Below are 19,697 nucleotides of genomic sequence, written 5' to 3' on the forward strand. Positions count from 1 at the left end.
AATGCTTGGGTGGCTTACACAGTACTGACCTGCTGTGGAGGGTGGAGTTGGAGATGATGGGGATGTGAGAGGTGAGCTGGCCCCAGATCCTGCTGAGAAAAACAGAGAAATCCTCATGGGGACCAAAAGCAGACATTTGAAACTTGGCATGAGCAGAAACTCAGCATTGTTTGAGAATCTGTTATTAGCCCAGTGTGTTCTGTGGAGCAATGTGATGAGGAACAGAAAATATAGGAATTAAGCCGGGTGGTGGTGACACACGCCTTTAATCCCAGGACTCGGGAGGCAGAGACAGGTGGATCTCTGTGAGGCCGGCCTAGTCTACAAAAGCTAGTTCCAGGACAGCTCCAAAGCCACAGAGAAACACTGTCTCGAAAACAAACAAACATATATAAATATGGATTTGATCCAGTGGTCACCAGCCTGGCAGAAGTCTCACTCAAAGGAGGCAAGAACACCTTGTAGAATTTACACCCTCTCCCTCCCCCACTTCCCTCCCTTCCTCCCTCCCTCTCTCCTTCCCTTCTGGCCTCTATCCATTCATTCATTACCTGTAGCCTTCTCAATGATTATTTTCTCTTACCCTCCCAAGTACTGGGAGCACAGGCCTACACTACTACATCAGATTCCTTTTCTGAGGCAGGGTCTCTTTCTATGTAGTTCTGGCTGTCCCGGAACTCACTATGTAGACCTTGAACTTACAGAGATCCACCTGCCGCTGGTTCCCAAGTGCTGGGATTAAAGGTGTGCACCACTACACCCGACTCAGGCTTTCCTCACATTCATCCATGTGTTTGAGGCAGAGTCTCATTAAGTAGCCCAAACTAGCTCAACCTCCATGGCACTGTAATTATAGGTAGTATGTGACCACACCCAGCTCAATTCTCCCGTGTGCCTCTCAGTATCTCCTCTAGGGTAGGCAAACATCTTCCTATCTGAACTGACCACGGAAAATGAGGCATGACTTGTTGAAGATCAACTTTACCAGCAGGTATATTCAGTTAGAGAGGTGCAGTCCTGAACTTGGATTTTCTTTACCGTTTTATTTATTTTTATTTTATGTGCATAGGCATTTTGCCTGCATGCCTGTCTGTTTGAGGGTGTCAAAGTTACAGACTATTGTGAGCTGCCATGTGGGTGATGGGAACTGAACCCTGGTCTTCTGGAAGAGCCGTCTCTCCAGCCCCATTCCAGACCTTTTCTTACACAAAATTTAGTAAATAACCTCATTTAGGGTAAAAACCATAAGCAAAATCCAAAATCCCTGTAGCTGGAAAATCTCTAGAAAATATCCCTTCAGCCCAGCAAGGAAGTAGCCCCCCACAGCAGAAGCCTCTTGTTTGGAAATAGGAAGACACAGTCCTGTGGAAAGGACAGCCAGAGCTCCTGCACCTGGAGGCACCAAAGGGAGTCATCCAGCACTGAGAAGTCACCACTAGCTCCAAGGCTAGGCTTCCAGCTACATCACTCACAGAGGATGTGCTGGAGCCCCAGGGACACACTGGAGGTGGGTCCTGAACAAACCACACCCTGCATTCTCCACAGTACTTCCTTAGCTCGGTGTAGGAGGGTTGGTTTGCTGAAAAGGGAAGAGGCAAAACTCAACAAGGCTGCCTTTCTACTGTTTGCAACACTAACAGATCTTTTTTTTTTTTTTTTGGTTTTTCGAGACAGGGTTTCTCTGTGGCTTTGGAGCCTGTCCTGGAACTAGCTCTTGTAGACCAGGCTGGTCTCGAACTCACAGAGATCCGCCTGCCTCTGCCTCCCGAGTGCTGGGATTAAAGGCGTGCGCCACCACCGCCCGGCCTACAGATCTTAAAGACAGAAAACTGGACTTGTGAGTCTAATCAGGCTGGTAACTAACCTATACATTTCCATCAATAACCAATACCTGGCTTTCCTAAACTCCTGAGGTGTCTTGGCTCTTGATTTTTGTTTTTATTTATTTATTTGATTTTTTAAAACAGTTTCTCTGTGTATCTCTGGCTGTCCTGGAACTCACTCTGTAGGCCAGGCTGGCTTCAAACAGAAATCTGCCAGCTTCTGCCTCCCAAGTGCTGGAATTAAAGGCATGCCCGGCTAAGATTTTTGTTTTTTTAAAACAGGTTTTATGTGTCTTAGATTGACTTCAAACTTGCTATGTAGCTGAAGATAATCCTAAACTCCTGATTGTCCTGTTTCTATCTCCTACATGCTAAGATTACAAGCATGTGTCACCATGCCTAGTTTATTGTATTAGGAGAGAAAACGGTCTTGTGCATGCTAGGTGACCAGTCTGTCAACTAAGGTACATCATTAGCCCTCTCTTGGAATTCTTTGGTGTCCACTCTGTGACATGTGCATGTGAAAGAGTGCAGGCATAATCTTGGAAAGGGGGCAGGTATAGGCTTTCTCTGATTTACAAAGAACTAGATGAACAGAATCACTAGTGTATAGACATGCTGGTTGGATATATGTCTCTCCCCCTACCAATGAAAATCCATCCTGTAACTATGGAGCAAGTAGATTTCCAAATATGAAATTACGTGCCAGTCATAGCAGCTTCCGTCCCCAAGCATGTTGGTCCTTACTGGGACCTCCTCTTTTCCTTCTCCCTGAGCCTAACTCAAGTCTAGGATTCTGTGATACTGTCATGATTTTTTTTTTTTTTTTTGGTTTTTTCGATACAGGGTTTCTCTGTAGCTTTGGAGCCTGTCCTGGAACTAGCTCTTGTAGATACTGTCATGATTTTTATCCTATTTCCAGTGTCCTAAGATTCGCATTCCAATCTTTCAATTTCCAGCTCTACACACATCTCTGGCATTCTTCAGCTGAGGATAATCTAGCCTTCAAGATACATCTTGATTCTCTTGCATACCTTTCAGTATCTCCTCTAGTGTAAGCAAACATCTTCTTATCGGAATTGACCAAGGAAAATGAGGCACGATTTGTGATTGATTGATAAATCGATCCATCGATTGACTGATCCATCCATCCATCCATCCATCCATCCACCCACCCACCCACCCACCCACCCATCCATCCATCCATCCATCCATCCATCCATCCATCCATCCATCCATCCATCCATCCATCCAGTCTCAATACAGTGAAGCCAGGCTGGTCTCCAATTCATGGCTTTAAATAATCTCAGTCTCCTGAGTAGCTAGGAACACATGCATGCCTAGTCCTTCCACTTTCAAAGCCTTCTGCTTAGTCACCTGTGCCTCCTCACTGGTGTTAAGGAAGAGATGAATGAATGGGCTTCTTCCACACCTGACAATGACAGTGAAGCTTTCAATACTCACCCTTGGCTCTCTAGCTTCTCAAACACTCTCCTCTTTGCATATTCAGCTCCTCCCTTCCTTATGGGTCCTTTATCTTCTTAGAGTATAATCAGCTAAACTTCAATTTCCCCTTCCCATGCCTCACCCCACAGGGGTGAAACTGAGGAGTTATTGAAAATTCCCTTCTCTTCCTCCAACCACATGGGTTCCAGAGCAGAAGGCAAGATTGAGGCGAATTTCCATGTACACAGAAGGGCCTGCTTTTCTTCCACATCAAATGCTCCTATGTCTGACTGACTGAGTTTGGTGGAGAGGTGGGAGTGTGCGCGCTGTCACAGTCTTCACCGGGGCAGAGTTCTAATCTGTGCACTCATCACTGCACCGCTCGGTCAGATCCCCACACCACCTCCGGAGTCCTGACCTGCACCTCTGCATGCCGGGCTCCAGCCACCTAGACCAGTTACCTGAGTTATTGGAGTTGTGCTTCACTGGCTGTTCTTCACTGTTCTCAACAGCAGATCGCTTCGATTTCTTTAAAAATAAAAGGAAGGTGGGTGGTAAGCAAAGAAAAGGCACACTTTAGTCGAGAGTTTAAAAAATTCCAGATATACAGTTTAACCAGCTATAGAAAACAGTACACTCAGCTTCCAACTTAATGCAGTGAAGAAGCCATAGGTCAAAAGGGAAAAATAAAACCAGAATGCTGACTTAACTCCCCAAGCTGACCATTTCCTCCACTTACTTTTCGCCATAACTGGCCTAGCAAACCGGCAAACTATATGGTCCATTATAACCCCCCCCCTCTCCTCTCTCTGTCTCTATCTCCTCTGTCTCTCCCTCTCCCCCTCTCTCCCTCCCTCCCCCCCCCCTGTGTGTGTGTGTGTGTGTGTGTGTGTGTGTGTGTGTGTGTGTGTGTTAAGCTCCAAACCGGTCATCTGGAAGTGCTTTTAGCTTTCAAGGGGATAACAGTATAAAATGTGTCATTAACTGTACATTATTATCTTTAGAATTTTCTTCTCATACAGTCAAGAACTTAAAAAGAAAACACAGGTACTGTGGGATTATGCTTTTGTACACTGTAAAGATTTGTCATTCATATTGGTTTAATATAATGCTAGATGGCCAGTAGCCAAGCAGGAAGTATAGGTGGGATGACCAGACTAGGAGAATTCTGGGAAGAGGAAAGGCAGAGACGCAGTCACGGAGGAAGCAAGATGAGAATGCCTCAGTGAGAAAAGGTACCAAGACACATGGATAAACACAGACAAGAATTAAGGGTTAATTTAAAATGTAAGAGCTAGCTAGAAATACACCTAAGCCATTGGCCAAACAGTATTGTAATTAATATAGTTTCTGTGTGATTAGTCAGGTCTGGGTGACTGGGAGACCAAAGTACAGTCTCCATTTACATAATGGTGCCCAACATAGGGCAAAATTTCCACATAAAGTCTAAAACAGCTTTAAAAAAAGGATTCTAAGCCGGGCGGTGGTGGCGCACGCCTTTAATCCCAGCACTCGGGAGGCAGAGGCAGGCGGATCTCTGAGTTCGAGGCCAGCCTGGTCTACAAGAGCTAGTTCCAGGACAGGCTCTAGAAACTACAGGGAAACCCTGTCTCGAAAAACCAAAAAAAAAATAAAAAAAAATAAAAAAATAAAAAAAGGATTCTAGACATACAAAATCAGAGTCAAACACAGATTCTCCAATAGCTGTTGGCTAGCAGCAAACAGAGGCACAGCTCTTTTAAGAAAGGCTTTCAGACTCAGCATTAAAGGCAAAGCTCTCACAGCTCTTTTAATATTGCTTAGCAGATTAAAGACTCATGTGCTCAAAAAAAAAAAAGAGATATACAGTAAAAACAGATTTGGACAAAAAACAAACCTCTAAACAGTTTACAATGTGCTTAAAATACACATAGGCATAAAGAAAAAGATTTTTAAAATCCTTAAAAAAATAAAATAATTGCATATGATGGCACTCTCCTTTAATCTCAGAACTTGGGAGTCAAAGGCAGGCAAATTTCTGTGAGTTCAAAGCCGGCCTGGTCTACAAAATAAGTTCCAGGACAGCCAAACACACACAAACAAAACAAATAAACAAACAAATAAACAAAAACCCTGTCTCAAAAAACCAAAAATTAAAAAATAAAATTTAAAAAAAAAAAGCCACACAAGGCCTGGTGGTAGTGGTGCATGCCTTTAATCCCAGCACTTGGAGGCAGAGGCAGGTGGATGTCTGTGAGTTCGAGGCCAGCCTTGTCTACAAGAGCTAGTTGCAGGACAGGCCCCAAAGCAACACAGAGAAACCCTTTCTCAAAAAACCAAAAAACCAAAACCAAAACCAAAACCAAAAAAAAAAAAAAGCGAGCCGGGCGGTGGTGGCGCACGCCTTTAATCCCAGCACTCGGGAGGCAGAGGCAGGCGGATCTCTGTGAGTTCGAGGCCAGCCTGGTCTACAAGAGCTAGTTCCAGGACAGGCTCTAAAAAAGCTGCAGAGAAACCCTGTCTCGAAAAACCAAAAAAAGAAAAAAAAAAAAGCCATACAAAACTAAAGAATAAGTGCAGCTTCCACTTACACACAGGGACAACAGGCTTACCTTTCGAGCTAGGATCTTTCTCCTTTTCCTTTCTTCCTCAGACCCGTGGTGTGACTGAGCTCTTGTTAGTCTTCGATGTTGGTGAATCTTTAAGAGATGACAATCCCCCATAAGTGTAAGCAAATCCTATCTACAGCAGGATCCTAAGGAGACATCTATGTGTATGATCACATTAAACTGTTAGGGTAAACAGGCCTTTCTTAGCCTGCTGTCAGTCTCATGGCTACGTCAAGATCTATGGGAGAAGGGTATGCTCAGTGATGATCCTTCTCACTTTCCCGTTCCTTCTACCCTCACTCTACAGAAAAATGTGGTCCAGGAGTGCTGCCAACCACTCCACCTAAGAGACCCTACCACGTGTTTCTCCCAGACTGAGGGCTGGACTGTAAGATATAGTATTCTGCATTACAGCACTTAGCTCAAAATCTGGTTGAGAGCAACTATGCACACAATGTTTACCAAGTAAACAGTCAAAGCCAGTCACTGCGAACCTCATGGCAGGGATTAGACACTAATAGTGAAGGACTATTGCCAGCTTACCTGCTTCTGTTCTTCAATGAGTCTCTTTTCTATACATTCTTTGGCAATTCTCAATGCCTCTTTTAATTTTGTGGGAATCTGAAAGAAGTAGTACATGAACTAATGACTGAAGTGGTTGGAGTCTCCGGAGTCCTGAACATACTCAGCAGGAGCCATGATCACATGGGAAGTCCTCTAGAACAGAACTGCACATTCCATCTACATCAGCTACACTCACCTCGACAGAACTTGCGGGTAACGAATGCAAAAATAAATAAATAATAAACCATAAACACACTATGCTTCAAATAATTCAAGGGGTTCCAGAACTGCCAAAGTAATCTCAAAGTAATTCAACACAGGTGCAAGACCAAAATGTAATACTTAAACTGCAGAGCTGCTACAGCACAGGGAAGGGGCACTGCGGCACTGGGTTTGCCAATGCTTGCTTTCTTCTTCCTCCTCCTCCTCCTTCAGACAGGGCTTCTCTGTGTAGCCCTGGCTGTTCTGGAACTTACTCAGTAGAGCAGACTTGGCCTCAAACTCACAGATCCATCTGCTTCTGCCTCCCGAGTGCTGGGATTAAAGGCGTGTGCCACCCCTACCAGGCTAATATTTTCTTTTTACTAAAAAAAAATTAATTTACTTATTCATTTGTCTGTCTTTGTTTTGAGGACAGCATCTCCCAGAATTACTCAGATTGGCCTTGAACGCACTCTGAAGCACAGGTTCCTTCTGCTTCAGCTTCCTCAGTTGCTGTGTTTGCCACCACCCATCTCCAGGACTGGTGCCCCGCCCCCCCCTCTCTCTTTAGAGACAGGGTTTCTCTATGTAATAGTCCTAGCTGTCCTGAAACTCAACTCTGCAGGTTGGCCTTGAACTCAGAGATCTGCCTACCTCTGCCTCCTCAGTGCTGGGATTAAAGGTGTGCACCACCACCGTCTGACTGACCCATTTTCTTAAGGGAGGATCTTACCGTACAGCCCAGGATAGCCTGGTATTTTGCCTAATCTGGCCTTAACTAATGATTCTCTTGCCTCAGAGATTACAGGCACATACTATCCTAGCCAGCTGGAAAGGATTTCTTAGATATGATACCAAAAACATAGGCAATAAAAGAAAACAATGAATAACTTGGACTCATCAAAATTAAAACTTGTTTAAAAAAGGACACCACCAACAAGGACTTAATATCAGAAGATATAAAAGAACTTCTGTAAATGAACATCAACAAAAAAATGAAACCCAATTTAAAACAGGAAGAGTTTTAATAAAAATTCTTCAAAGAAAATATATAAATGATAAAAAAAAAACTGCATTATCAAATGGTCTTTTCACCAGGTAAAAAAGATGTTCAATACTGAAGAAATACAAATTAAATTCACACTAAGATATCATGTCACTTCATAGCTATTATGATGGCCACTACCAAAAAAACATAAATTAAGTCTGCATGGTAGCACATTCCTTTAATCCCAGCACTTGAGAAGCCAAGGTAGGAGAATTTTTAAGTTCCATGCTAGCCTGGGCTATAGCAAGTTTCAGGCCAACTTGAGCTACATAGTGAGACCCTGTTACAAAAAACAGACAAATAAGAATAACAAGGATTTTTTTAATTATACAATACTTTGTATTTTTTGCATATCAATTCCAGTTTCTCCTCCTTCTCTCCCTACCTTCCCCTCATCTGCTCTAAGTCTTGAGGTAGACTGATTCCTAATTTTCGGAGAAACCACCATACTGATTTCCACAGTGGCTGTACAAGTTTACACTCCCACTAGTAATGGAGAAGTATTCCCCTTACTCCACATCCTCTTTAGCATAAATTGTTATAACTGTTTTTGATCTTGGCCATTCTTACTGGTGTAAGATGGTATCTCAGAGTTGTTTTGATTTGCATTTCTCTGACAGTTAAGGATATTTCCTTAATGTCTTTTGACACTTTTAAGGATTTTTCTGTTGAGAATTCTCTGTTTAGATCTGTATCCCATTTTTTAATTGGATTATTTGGTAATTTGATGTGTGGTTTCTTCAGTTCTTTTATATTTTGGAGATCAGCCCTCTATCAGGTGCAGGGTTGGTGAAGATCTTTTCCTATTCTGTAATCTGCTGCTTTGTCTTGTTGACTGTGTCCTTTGCTTTACAGAAGTTTTCACTTTCAGAAGTTTCCATTTATTAATTGCTGCTTTCAGTGTCTGTGCTACTGGTGTTATATTTAAGAAGTGATTTCCTGTGCCGATGTGTTCAAGGGTACTTTCCACTTTCTCTTCTATGAGGTTCAGTGTGGTTAGATTTATGTGGAGGTCTCTGATCTATTTGGACTTGGGTTTGGGGCATGGCAATAGATATGGATCTATTTGCATTCTTCTACATGTCGAAATCCGGTTAGACCAGCACAATTTGTTAAAGATGTTTTCATATTTCCAGTTTATATTTTTAGCTTCTTTATCAAAAATCAGGTATTCATAGGTGTGTGGGTTAATAACAGGGTCTTCGATTCGATTCCATTGGTCCATCTGCCTGTTTTATGCCTGTAGCTCGATATTAGAGTTTCAAGTTAGGGATGGTGATGCCTCCAGAAGTTCCTTTATTGTACACGGTTTTTCTGGCTATCCTGTGTTTTTTGCTTTTCCATATGAAATTTAGTATTGTTCTTTCGAGCTCTGTGAAGAATTGTGCTGGGATTTTGATGGGCATTTTGAATCTGTAGATTGCTTTTGGTAAGACTGCCATTTTTACTATGTTAATTCTACCTATCCATGAGCATGGGAGATCTTTCTATTTTCTGATACCCTTTTCAATTTTGTTATTCAAAGACTTAAAGCTCTTGGTCATACAGGTCTTTCACTTATTTGGTTAGAGTTACCTCTAGATATAATAAGGAATTATAACTAGTTTGGCTAAAAGAAAGGCTAGTGGTTGAGAGCACCTTCTGTTCTTCCATAGGATCTGTGTTTGGTTCCCAGGACCGTCATGGCAGCTAGTGGCCATTTAACTATACCTGTAGTTCCAGGGGATCTAATGCCCTTTCCTGGCTTCTGCAGGCACCAAACGTGTGTGTAGTACATAGACAAATATGCAGGCAAAACACTCATATGTATAAAAAAGAGTAACAAGTCTTGGAGGGAATGTAGAGAAACTAGAACTTTGTGTACTGTCAGGATGATGATATAATCATTGTGGAAACCAATATGGACATACCTAAAACAAAAACAACAACTGAAGGACCATATGAGGAGGTAGAAATTTGACTGCCACTGGGGAGAGGCAGGGGTGCTGCTGCTTCCTATGCTGCAGTGTACCAGCCAGGCCCCCCCCCCCTTGCTAACTCCCCCACGCAGAGATGGACATGGCCCTGAACATCAGATTGTCACTAGCATCCACAGAGCAGTGCGAGGGCCTGACTCTGGCTTTTCAGGTACAAGCCCATGATTGTCCTACCACAGATACCGCTTCTCTTGAGACTGCTTTCCAGGGTTTTCTTTAGATTCAGAAGTTTGGGTTTATATTCTATCTTCCAGATTCCACTATTTTGTTGATATTAGCTTAAATAATATTCACTTTCCACATTAATACAATGCCTTGATACATTTTACTTTTATTTTTAGATATATGCACTATAGCTAGACATGGTGGTGTATGCCTATAACCCAGCATTAGGGAGGCAGGCATGAGAGGATTGCTGGCTGCGAGTTTCAGGCCACCCAAGTCTGCTAAAACAAACAAACAAAAAACCCAAACCAACCCAAAACCAAATCAACTCCATGCATCACAAATGATCAAAACAATAACTAGCTACAGGATATTTAGATTGTTTCCCAATTTTTTATATTAAGATTATTTTGTTGTTTTTAAAAATTTTCAAAGCCAACTTACTTATTCAACAAATCCAAAATTTATATAATTTGCTTTACCTTAAACTGTGGCTTTTCAGAAGTTGTTAGTAAAACATCACTGAATAATCTATAAGAAAAGAAACAAATGTGTAAGGCCCTGGGTTTAATTCTGGTAACATGAAGAAGAAAATCTTTCTTAAACCAGAAACACTCTCTGGGGTAGGTAAGAGCAGTTCAGGACAGCTCAGTCCCTGAGCCAGCCCAGTCCAGCACTAAGTTTGTTAGTTAAGGCAAAGGCATTTAAATGTCATTAGCTGTGCCCTCAGAGGTGGTATTAGGAAGGGGACCAGGTCAGTTATACTTAATACTATGAGCAATATAATATTTGTAAAAAAAAATCTTCGTAAACCCCAGTTTACAAAATGTTGCAAATAATATATTTAGTAGATGTTTCTAAACAGAATTATTTTTTTTCTTGCCTCAGAAAAGGTTGTTTATTCTAATACTTAGCACATTATGAATTGTTATGATTGGACTCTAAGAGAAAAATAATTTCCTTCTGTTTCTCATACTTCATTATAAAGCAGCAGTTCCTGGATTGTATTCTTTCTTCAAAGGTGTGTTATTAAAAACAGCAGTGGGAGGAACACAAACAGCTCCGGTCAGAAGACTTGCTTGGGTAGTGCCCAAATGGTTAAGGGATCTTAATTGAGAATTCTTGTCTAAAGACAGTAATTCAGCCCGTGCAGAAATGGCAGTTGCCTTTCCCAGGGTACTTGAGTCTTGGCCCTCCCCTGCAGCTTATCCACTGACTTCCAGACCTCATATTTCCACTAAACATAGTCACACCTCTTCAGCTATGGTTCTCAAAGCTGAAGCCCATGAGGTTCAAAGATTTAGAAGACAAAACGTGCTTGTTGCTGGGGCTGGGGACAAGCAGAGACCTGGGGAAGGGGACACAGTGCACACTCTAGTACATCAGCCTCACACTGCTCCTTAGCCAAATGCACTTTGACTTAGGAGTCTGTGGGAAATGTTGCAGTTTTCAGAGTGGACCCGTTCTTTCACACGAACATGGTCACCAGTGGCTGCTGGCTTGAAACAGGTGCCGCAGCGGCACATCCACGGACAAGGGCTTGTTTCTTCTGCTCACCAGCCTGGCCTACAGCAGGCTTCTCTAACCACGTCGGAAGAAGGGATGAAGGACCTGAAGTTAGTCATATCACTTCCCCCCCCCCACTTTGTTGGCTGTTGTTACACTTCCTGAATAACTTTGCTATACAACACGCTGGTGCAGACAAAGCAGGCAGAGCTAGGGAAATTTCTCAACATGAGGAAGAAGCTTGCCCAAGTCCTCCTGGAATAAGGAATGAAGCTGAGATCCATTTACAAGTTTGTCTGACTTCAGGGATACCACCCTTAGCCTCTCCATGAAGGAACAGTACCTAAAGGAGGGGCCGCAGGGAGGGATCAGCTCTCTCAACTCGTCACAACTCTGTTGACAGGAGGTCTTTTGAGTATAAGACCCTTAGCACAAGGTTTGGTACATGTTAGCTAGCAGTTGAATAACTAGTGCCCAGTGATGAAATGAACAAGCAAAAGCCCAGGAGTTACACACACACACACACACACACACACACACACACACACATACACAAACGCTAATGGCGATAAAAAACACACATGGAAAGGACAGTGGTGTTCTAGGACAGCAAGTGGACTAAGCAGAGAGACACAAGGCAAGGTCATGGTATCATGCTGTATGGGACACACAATAAGCCGGTCACTTCAACCCTGCAGGGACCACCACTGAGTCTTTACCATGGTACTGGACTCTGGGCACAGTGGTCCAAGGTTCAGCACAGTTATCAAGATTATAACCAATGCATATGATTGACTTACGGCATCTGTAAGAGCCGGGAGACGGTAGGCATGCCATTTTTACAGGCTTCACAAGACAGCGTAGACTCCAACACGGCCACTTGAAATGAACAGATACACATTTTAGTTCCACAGAACACTCTCGAAGATCTACTTGCTGAGGAAAAGTTTGACATCTCTTTGCAACAACTGTCTGCGGGCTGATCAGGACAGTGTCAAAAACTCTTCACACACAGACAGATGGCATACGTGGGAGGGATGGGAAATGCTGGCATTTTCAATGATTCAAAAGAAATGCCTCAGAAACCACATGCTGACAGAAGGCTAAGTATACTCCAAGGATAAATAGAGAAAAGCACCAAGATTGTATTCATACAATTGTTCTCTTTAGAGAGAAGCAAACATTACACAGAAGTAAAGTTTTGAACTTGAAAGATTTTGTTGCTTGCTTTTAACGGAAACCAGCGGACAAAGTGCTGCCACTTCATCATCCAACACGATGCTACAAGCGAGGGACCAGATTCTACTACTCACAGGCTACTGTTCAAACTCATCAGGAGACAGTTTCAGGGTCTGTTCTCTTGAACTGCCTCATTTGGCACAGTGAAACTTGATGAAGTGATTTGCATGTCAAGCAGAGTGTTCCAAAAGCTACCTTGGGCCCTCTTTCTTTCAGCCTTGAGCTCTGAGCTGGTCACTCAGAAGACGGGAGGGTCTGAGGTGAGTTTACATCAATCCTTATCCCTTATCTCTGTCCTTTGGTCCTCCTTAGTCTCCTTGGGTAAGGCTATATCAGGTCCTTGACCACACTTACCTGAGAATCTGGAGGCATGGATGAGCTAGCTAAGCTCTTCCAGGTCTCCAGCCACGGCTCTCAAGTTCCTTCCAAGTCCCATTCCAGTTTGGATGGGACTCTGACAAGTGTCTAGTTCCTCAAATCTGACTTCAAGTTGCTTGACCCTCACTTTTGCTTCTAATTAAATCCCCAGCTGGTCATAGTTCTCTTTCCACCCTGTTGCTTCCAGAATTACAATGCAGTTTAGAGGTCTGCCAAAGGCTTGAGACAGACGGACAGACAGATAAGCTGTCTGAATATTTACTGATGTGTGCTCTGTCTGTGGAGGATGACAACTTCCTCTGTATCTTTCTCGGACTTTGGAAAGAGGTTAAGTAGCTCTGCAGACTACCAGGTCCCAGCAGACCCCACTCCCAAGCTCTATACTGACCCACAGCCATGGATGGTGCAGGAGGAAAGGAGTCAACAGGCACGGAGTCTGGAGGTCGTCCATAAGTCATTTCATACAGTAAATGGCCAAAGCAGTGGACGTCTATACTTTCCAATGTCTGGGGAAGAAAGAGCAGTGCCATGTTCACCCTTCAGTCATTAGCCCTCAGTGCTCCTGCCCAAGCTTCCACTGCGAAGCAAGGTGTAGGAGCAGGCCCATTCCCACGGCAACTCCATAGCCTTTTTCTGACTTAAGCTATAGGTCATTTTCAGTCAGTTCTATTCCCTTCCTTGTCCCACCCACCATTTCATCTTTGCCTCTTAAAGGTCAGCAATGCTCCATGAGAGAGATGGGAACAAGGTACGCTCTAACTATATTTTTCACTTCATGATGTATAGGGTAATCTGTACCTAAACACAGACCTGTCATGACTGTCACACTTACATTGATTTTCCTGAACTGTGTGAAGTAGGATCGGTAGAAGGAAGGAAGACCCAACAGGGAGTTTTCAAGGTCGAGCAGCCGGCAAGTGTTGCCGTCCATCATCACATTCGCTGCGTGAAGGTGGCCGTAAGGGAATCCCTTGTCGTGGAGAAACTTTAGTACCTATTGGAAAAAATATGTGCACACTGAATTGGTCCCAATTCATTCCCATATAACATAGGTTAAACTCATGTTTTAAATATTTTGGGGGGAAATTGGATGGTGGTGGTGCACACCTTTAATCCCAGCACTCAGGAGGCAGAGGCAGGCAGACCCCTGAGTTTAAGGTCAGCTTGGTCTACAAAGCGAGTTCCAGGACAGGGTGGTTAGAGAAACTCTGTCTCACAAAACCAAAACCAAAACCCAACTCCCCCCTTCCCACACCCCCTGGGGAAAAAAAAGATGGGGGAGCAAGATGGCTCAGGGTAAAAGGTAACCACTGAATCTGACAAACTGAGGTCAATCCTTGGGGCAGACATAGAGGAAAGAGAAAACTGACTGGCAAATTGTCCTCTGACTTCCACATGTGTGCTGTGGTATGCACGCAGCCACACATAAACAAACAAGTAAACAAATGTAAAAAGGAAACCATTTCAGCTGGGCATGCAGCTCAGTAACATTTTCTCACCAGGCAGGAGGCTAAGAGTTAACCCCTCAGCAAAAGTTAAAATGCCACCTCCATCCTTTCTTTGGAAAAAGGAGTGATACAGAGTGCCTCCCGGCTGTGAGACTGTCCAATACAACACCAAATTCCCTCCTTTCCCAGATGAAGAGAATTAGCTTGGAGGGGAACAGCTCTGATAGTGAAAGGTTCTGCTTTGGGAACTTCCTGGTGCCAGCAAGCCAGCTCTTTTTCTGAGAGAGTCCCCATTCCACCTGCATGGACTCATAAAGCTATGGCACTAGTGTCTCCGCCAATCACTTAGGGAAAAGGGTTAAGCTGAAAACATCTCATGTTCAATATCTACTTGGGACATATTTGGTTAAAAAAAAAATACAAAGTAGGTTTCTGGCCTCTCCAAAAGGAGCAAACTTTTCAGCTTCAACTTATAGAAAGAGTGACTCCCTCAGCAACAGCTGTGCATATGCCCCAACAAGGACCTGAGGAACTGAGCAGTGGTGGGGAGGGAGTGCCCAGCAATCCGGAAAAGACAGAAGGAGATAAGAAAACACCTCTTTCCAGCTGCAGGGTTGAAAAATCTCATCCTTAAAAAAAAAAACAAGTATTAATTATTCTTGCCACCAGGCAGGGCAGTGGTATAGTACGCCTTTAAGCCCAGCACTCAGGAGGCAGAGGCAGGCAAGTTTGACGCTATCCTCGTTTACAGAGCAAGTTCTAGGACAGCCAAGACCACACAGACAAACCTTGCCTTGAAAAATAAATAAGTGGGGCTGGAGAAATGGTTCAGAGGTTAAGAGCATTGCCTGCTCTTCCAAAGGTCCTGAGTTCAATTCCCAGCAACCACATGGTGGCTCACAGCCATCTGTAATGGGGTCTGGTGCCCTCTTCTGGCCTGCAGGCATATAGACAGAATATTGTATACATAATAAATAAATAAATACGAATAAATAAATAAATAAGTAAATAAAACATATTCTTTTTAAAACTTGTAATGCATAAAATATACTGCTAGTAGTACATATATGTAAATTTATAGTTAAATATAAATAACATGAAAAAGGGGCTAGTAAAATGGCTCAGTGGGTTAAAGTGCCTGTACATAAGCAAGAAGACCTAATTTTGGAACCCCAACACCATGGAAGCTTGCATCTGTAACTCCAGTTCTGGGGCAGAAGGGAAAGACAAGTGGATCCCTGGAGCTTATTGGTCAACCAGCCTAGGCAATAGGTGAACTCCAGGTTCAGTGAGAAATTCTGTTTTAAAAATGAGGTGGACAATGACAGAAAGACACCTGCTGTTGACCTCTGGCCTCCACATGTGTGCCCACACAAAAACACTTACATTCGTATGTATGAACCTACCTATCTATACACACACACACAGAACATGGGACACAGAACTCTATCCATCCATCTATCTATCTGTCTGTCTGTCTGTCCGTCCGTCCGTCCGTCCGTCCGTCCGTCCGTCCGTCCGTCCGTCCGTCTGTCTATAGAACATGGAACACAGAACTATGCTTAAATCACTATAGATGGGTTTGCACAATCCAAGAAGTCTAGGGAATATTACACATAGAGGATGACAACACCGAAGCTGATACTCTCTTCTCCCTCTCCTCCATTTCTCTCTTGGTGTTGAGGATTATTTTGTGCCTCGAAGCACTAGAACACACCATCCAGCCCAAACAGGAAAAAGCCTTTACAGTTCTGTTAAGAAGACATATGGGGCCGGGCATGGTGGTGCATGCCTTTAATTCTAGCATGCAGAGGCATGTGGAACCCTGAGTTCAAAGTCAGTCTGGTTCTATACAATGTACTCCAGGCCGGTGGAAGTTACACTTTTTCTCAAAAAAAAAAAAGAAGTCTTCGGCTAGATGACTTGAGTTCAATCCGTGAACCTGAGTAAAGGTAGTGGAGATTAGGAACTGACTTCACAAAGCTGTCCTTTGATTTTTGTCTCACACATAGTATTGCTTACTTACCTACACTCAGCCAAAATTTTAGAACTTTATAGATCTAAATTACTGCTAGCTTCATCTCAAATATTTGCTTGCTGGGGGCAAAATAAAGCAATGCTATCAAGTTATAGATAAATAAAACAATGTCTCTGCTTTTGGATACTGCCAGGGAACTTTCCCATATGAAAACTGCCATTCTTGGGGTTGCAGAAATGAATAGCTCAGCAGTTAAGATCACTTGTTGTTCTCCCAAAGACCAAAGTTCGGTTCCTCACACTGCTGTTGGATGGCTTATAACCACCTGTAACTTCAGCATCAGGGGATGACATCCTCTTCCGGCTTCTACAGAGGGAGGCCTCCACACATGTGGCAGACATACACACACAAAATAAATTTTTAAAAATTTATAATTTTGGATGAAATATGAGTGCAATTTAAACAAAATCAAATATGTCTTACCTCTAATATCTGCCGTCCATATGTTTTTATCTGCTGGAGTTCCAGACCCTGGGTTTTTTTCGGGTTGCAGTACTTCTTTAGGAAGGGGTCCTTTGGTTTTGCCTTTACAAAGGAACCAAGAACACATAAGTAACAGAAGAGCCAGTTTTTACCCTGGGGCTTCCTAAAAGGTAAAACCGCATTGTACTAAAGGTGCCAGGGCCCCAGCACACAGGATGTAAAGCTTGTTGTATTATGTAATTCAATAGTCTGTAGCTGAGATACAGAAATAGGCTGACTGGGTTCTATTTCTTCTATATCTGAGGGACATACTTGGCCTCATCCTGGGCAATTCCCAAACTCTTGCCTACTATTAGAATTCTCCAGGACTGCTTTTTTTCTCCCTCCCACCTCCATGGGATTTCTCTGTGTAACAGCCCTTGCAGTCCTGGGACTCAGTCTGTAGACCAGACTGGCCTCAAACTCCCCGAGATCTGCCTGGAATCCACTCAGTAGTCAGCCTGGCCTAGGACTGCTTTTTTTTTCTTCTTTTAAAGATTTACTTACTGATTTATTTAATGTATATGAGTGCTCTGAGTGTTCTATCTGCATGTACACCCTATGCTAGAAGAGGGCATCAGATCCCACTACAGATGGTTGTAAGCCACCATGTGATTGCTGGGAATTGAACTCAGGACCCCAGAAGAGCAGTCAGTCTCTTAACCTATGAGCCATCTCTCTAGCTCAAAAATGGCATCTTTTTTAAAAAAAAAAAATTTTTTTGAGATAGGGTTTCTCTGTGTATCTTTGGCTGTCCTGTCCTGAACTCTGTAGACCAGGCTAGCCTCAGACTCACAGAGATCCACCTGCCTCTGCCTCCCAAGTCCTTGGATTAACCATGTGCCACCACACCCAGCTCAATTTCTGGAATATTATGTATCAAGTATCAGTAACAGGTTCTAAGGTACTGTGGGATGCTGTGAATATGTGTTGCTCTTATTGGTTGATAAATAAAGGGGCTTTGGCATATTGCAAGGTATGATAGAGCCAGGTGGGAAATCCAAGCAGAGACACTGGAGAAGAAGGGGTGGAGTCTGAGAGACATTAGCCAGCCACCAAGGTAACAAGCCATGAATCACATGGCAAATCATAGATTAAAAAGTATGGGTTAATTTAAATATAAGAGCTAGCTAATAATAAGTCTGAGCCATCAGCCAAGCATTTATAAGTAATATTAATCCTCTGAGTGGTTATTTGGAACAGGCAGGTAGGAGAGAAACCTCCAATCACAGTAAAGGACTGAAGAACTTTATAAGCATATGAACTTGGTTTATAAGTAATACCTTGTAGATCAGATCCTTCAACGTTCCTTTTTCATTAAAGGTTCTAATCAGCAATGCTGAGGATTCATTAGCCGTGGCAAAGGTAACCCGATATATGTAAGGGTGCTGCCAAAACAAAAAAGAAATTCAGGTTGGTTTACATCAGGATTTATGATTCATGATCTGGTTATGTAGAGTCAAACGCCATGTTGGTGGTTTAGGTTTGTACAAAGTGACATTCCCTGAACACACACTACTTTCAAGATAGTAGATGATCAACTAGCTCCTTTCTCAGATGAGAAAAAGACAGGAAGACATATCGTGGCAAGCTTTACACAGAGCTCTGCTCGGCTAAGCCCCTCATGTAAAGTCTCTGCTCCTCATGGAAGGTCTCACTTTTCTGTGTGCATCCACAGAGTTAGGGCAAAATCATGATGGCAGAGAGGAAAAGGGTGGAGTTTTGGGAAAATGTAACCTGGTAAGAACACAGCTAAGTCACAGAACAGCTAAGCGGGAGACCAGGGCAAGTATGTCTCCGCTCACAGCTTGACCACTTACTCTGCACTGCTGTCTGGGTGCCAAGGCAGGGAGCATAACAACTAGAGAAAAGCATGAGCAGTGTGCTTTGCATCCTGGCTTTTTTCAAAGCCAGTAGCATGAACTTCCCTGAGCTCCTAGTATCTTCCTCAGATGGGGACTTCAATGTCAACCAAGCAAGGTGAGGGAAAGACAAATTCTTTAAAGACTTAAAAGTCTTCCTATAACCTGGAACTTTGGGTACATGGACCAGAAGACTAACTGCTCAGGCTCTAGGTAACCTGGTGAATCATAGGCTAATTAGCTGGCCTTTACAGAAAAATGCATTATTTATTATTAGACAGTCCTAATCCAAGACCTTGCTTGGATTACCACAAGTATACTTTCAAAATATGTCTGAGGTCTGGCTTGTAAATGGGTCGACGTCTGTATTCTAGAAGGAGCTGCTTGTGGACTGAGCCACCAAGCCCAACTCATGTGTATTTCTTACATGCACTATGTTGGGGAGAGGATTGTTTTGTTATTTGAGACAAAGTCTCGCTATGTAGCTCAGGTTGGCCTTGAACTGGTAACTCTTCTACCTCTGCCTCTGTCTCCCAAATACTGGTATGACAGCTTGGGTCACTACCCCAAGTGTTCTTTTTTTTTATTGTTTTAATTTTTTTAGATTTATTTATTTTTATCTCATGTATATGCATTACATGTGTGCCTGGTGCCCATAGTGGGTGTCAGAAGAGGGTGACAGATCTCTAGAACTGGAATTATGGATGGTTGTGAACTACCTCGTGGGTGCTCAAAATCAAACCCAGGTCCTCTCCAAGAACAAGTGCTCTTAACCTCTGAGCCATCTCTCCAGTCTTTTCCTTCTTGTTTTTGTTTTGTTTCCTAAACATTCACTGAAAATAATTTAAATCCCAGTGGTAGCTGAGCCTGGTGGTGCAGGTCTAAAATCACAGACTCAGGTAGGGGCAGAAAGCTCACAAGTTCAAGGCCTGTCTAGGTTACAGAGTGAGTTC

The 19,697-nt window shown here is 43.1% G+C and overlaps 1 protein-coding gene across 4 annotated transcripts in view; it reads right to left on the reverse strand.

Moving 5' to 3' along the window:
- Pxk (PX domain containing serine/threonine kinase like) overlaps positions 1-19,697 on the reverse strand; it is a 64,498-nt gene that overhangs the window by 10,449 nt on the left and 34,352 nt on the right. For 2 of the 4 annotated variants that reach the window (XM_038348489.1, XM_038348491.1), the window contains exons 8-17: positions 18,166-18,270; positions 16,844-16,945; positions 13,767-13,928; positions 13,323-13,440; positions 12,118-12,196; positions 10,294-10,342; positions 6,401-6,478; positions 5,861-5,947; positions 3,731-3,797; positions 30-89 (exon numbers count right to left, since the gene is read on the reverse strand). In XM_038348489.1, coding sequence (XP_038204417.1) covers positions 30-89; positions 3,731-3,797; positions 5,861-5,947; positions 6,401-6,478; positions 10,294-10,342; positions 12,118-12,196; positions 13,323-13,440; positions 13,767-13,928; positions 16,844-16,945; positions 18,166-18,270 — 907 coding nt within the window. Of the gene's footprint in view, positions 1-29; positions 93-3,730; positions 3,798-5,860; positions 5,948-6,400; positions 6,479-10,293; positions 10,343-12,117; positions 12,197-13,322; positions 13,441-13,766; positions 13,929-16,843; positions 16,946-18,165; positions 18,271-19,697 lie in introns of all 4 variants that reach the window. The other 2 variants (XM_038348488.1, XM_038348490.1) reach the window with 1 other exon arrangement.

The sequence above is a fragment of the Arvicola amphibius genome, chromosome 12, assembly GCF_903992535.2.
Source record: "Arvicola amphibius chromosome 12, mArvAmp1.2, whole genome shotgun sequence".
Classification (NCBI taxonomy): domain Eukaryota; kingdom Metazoa; phylum Chordata; class Mammalia; order Rodentia; family Cricetidae; genus Arvicola; species Arvicola amphibius.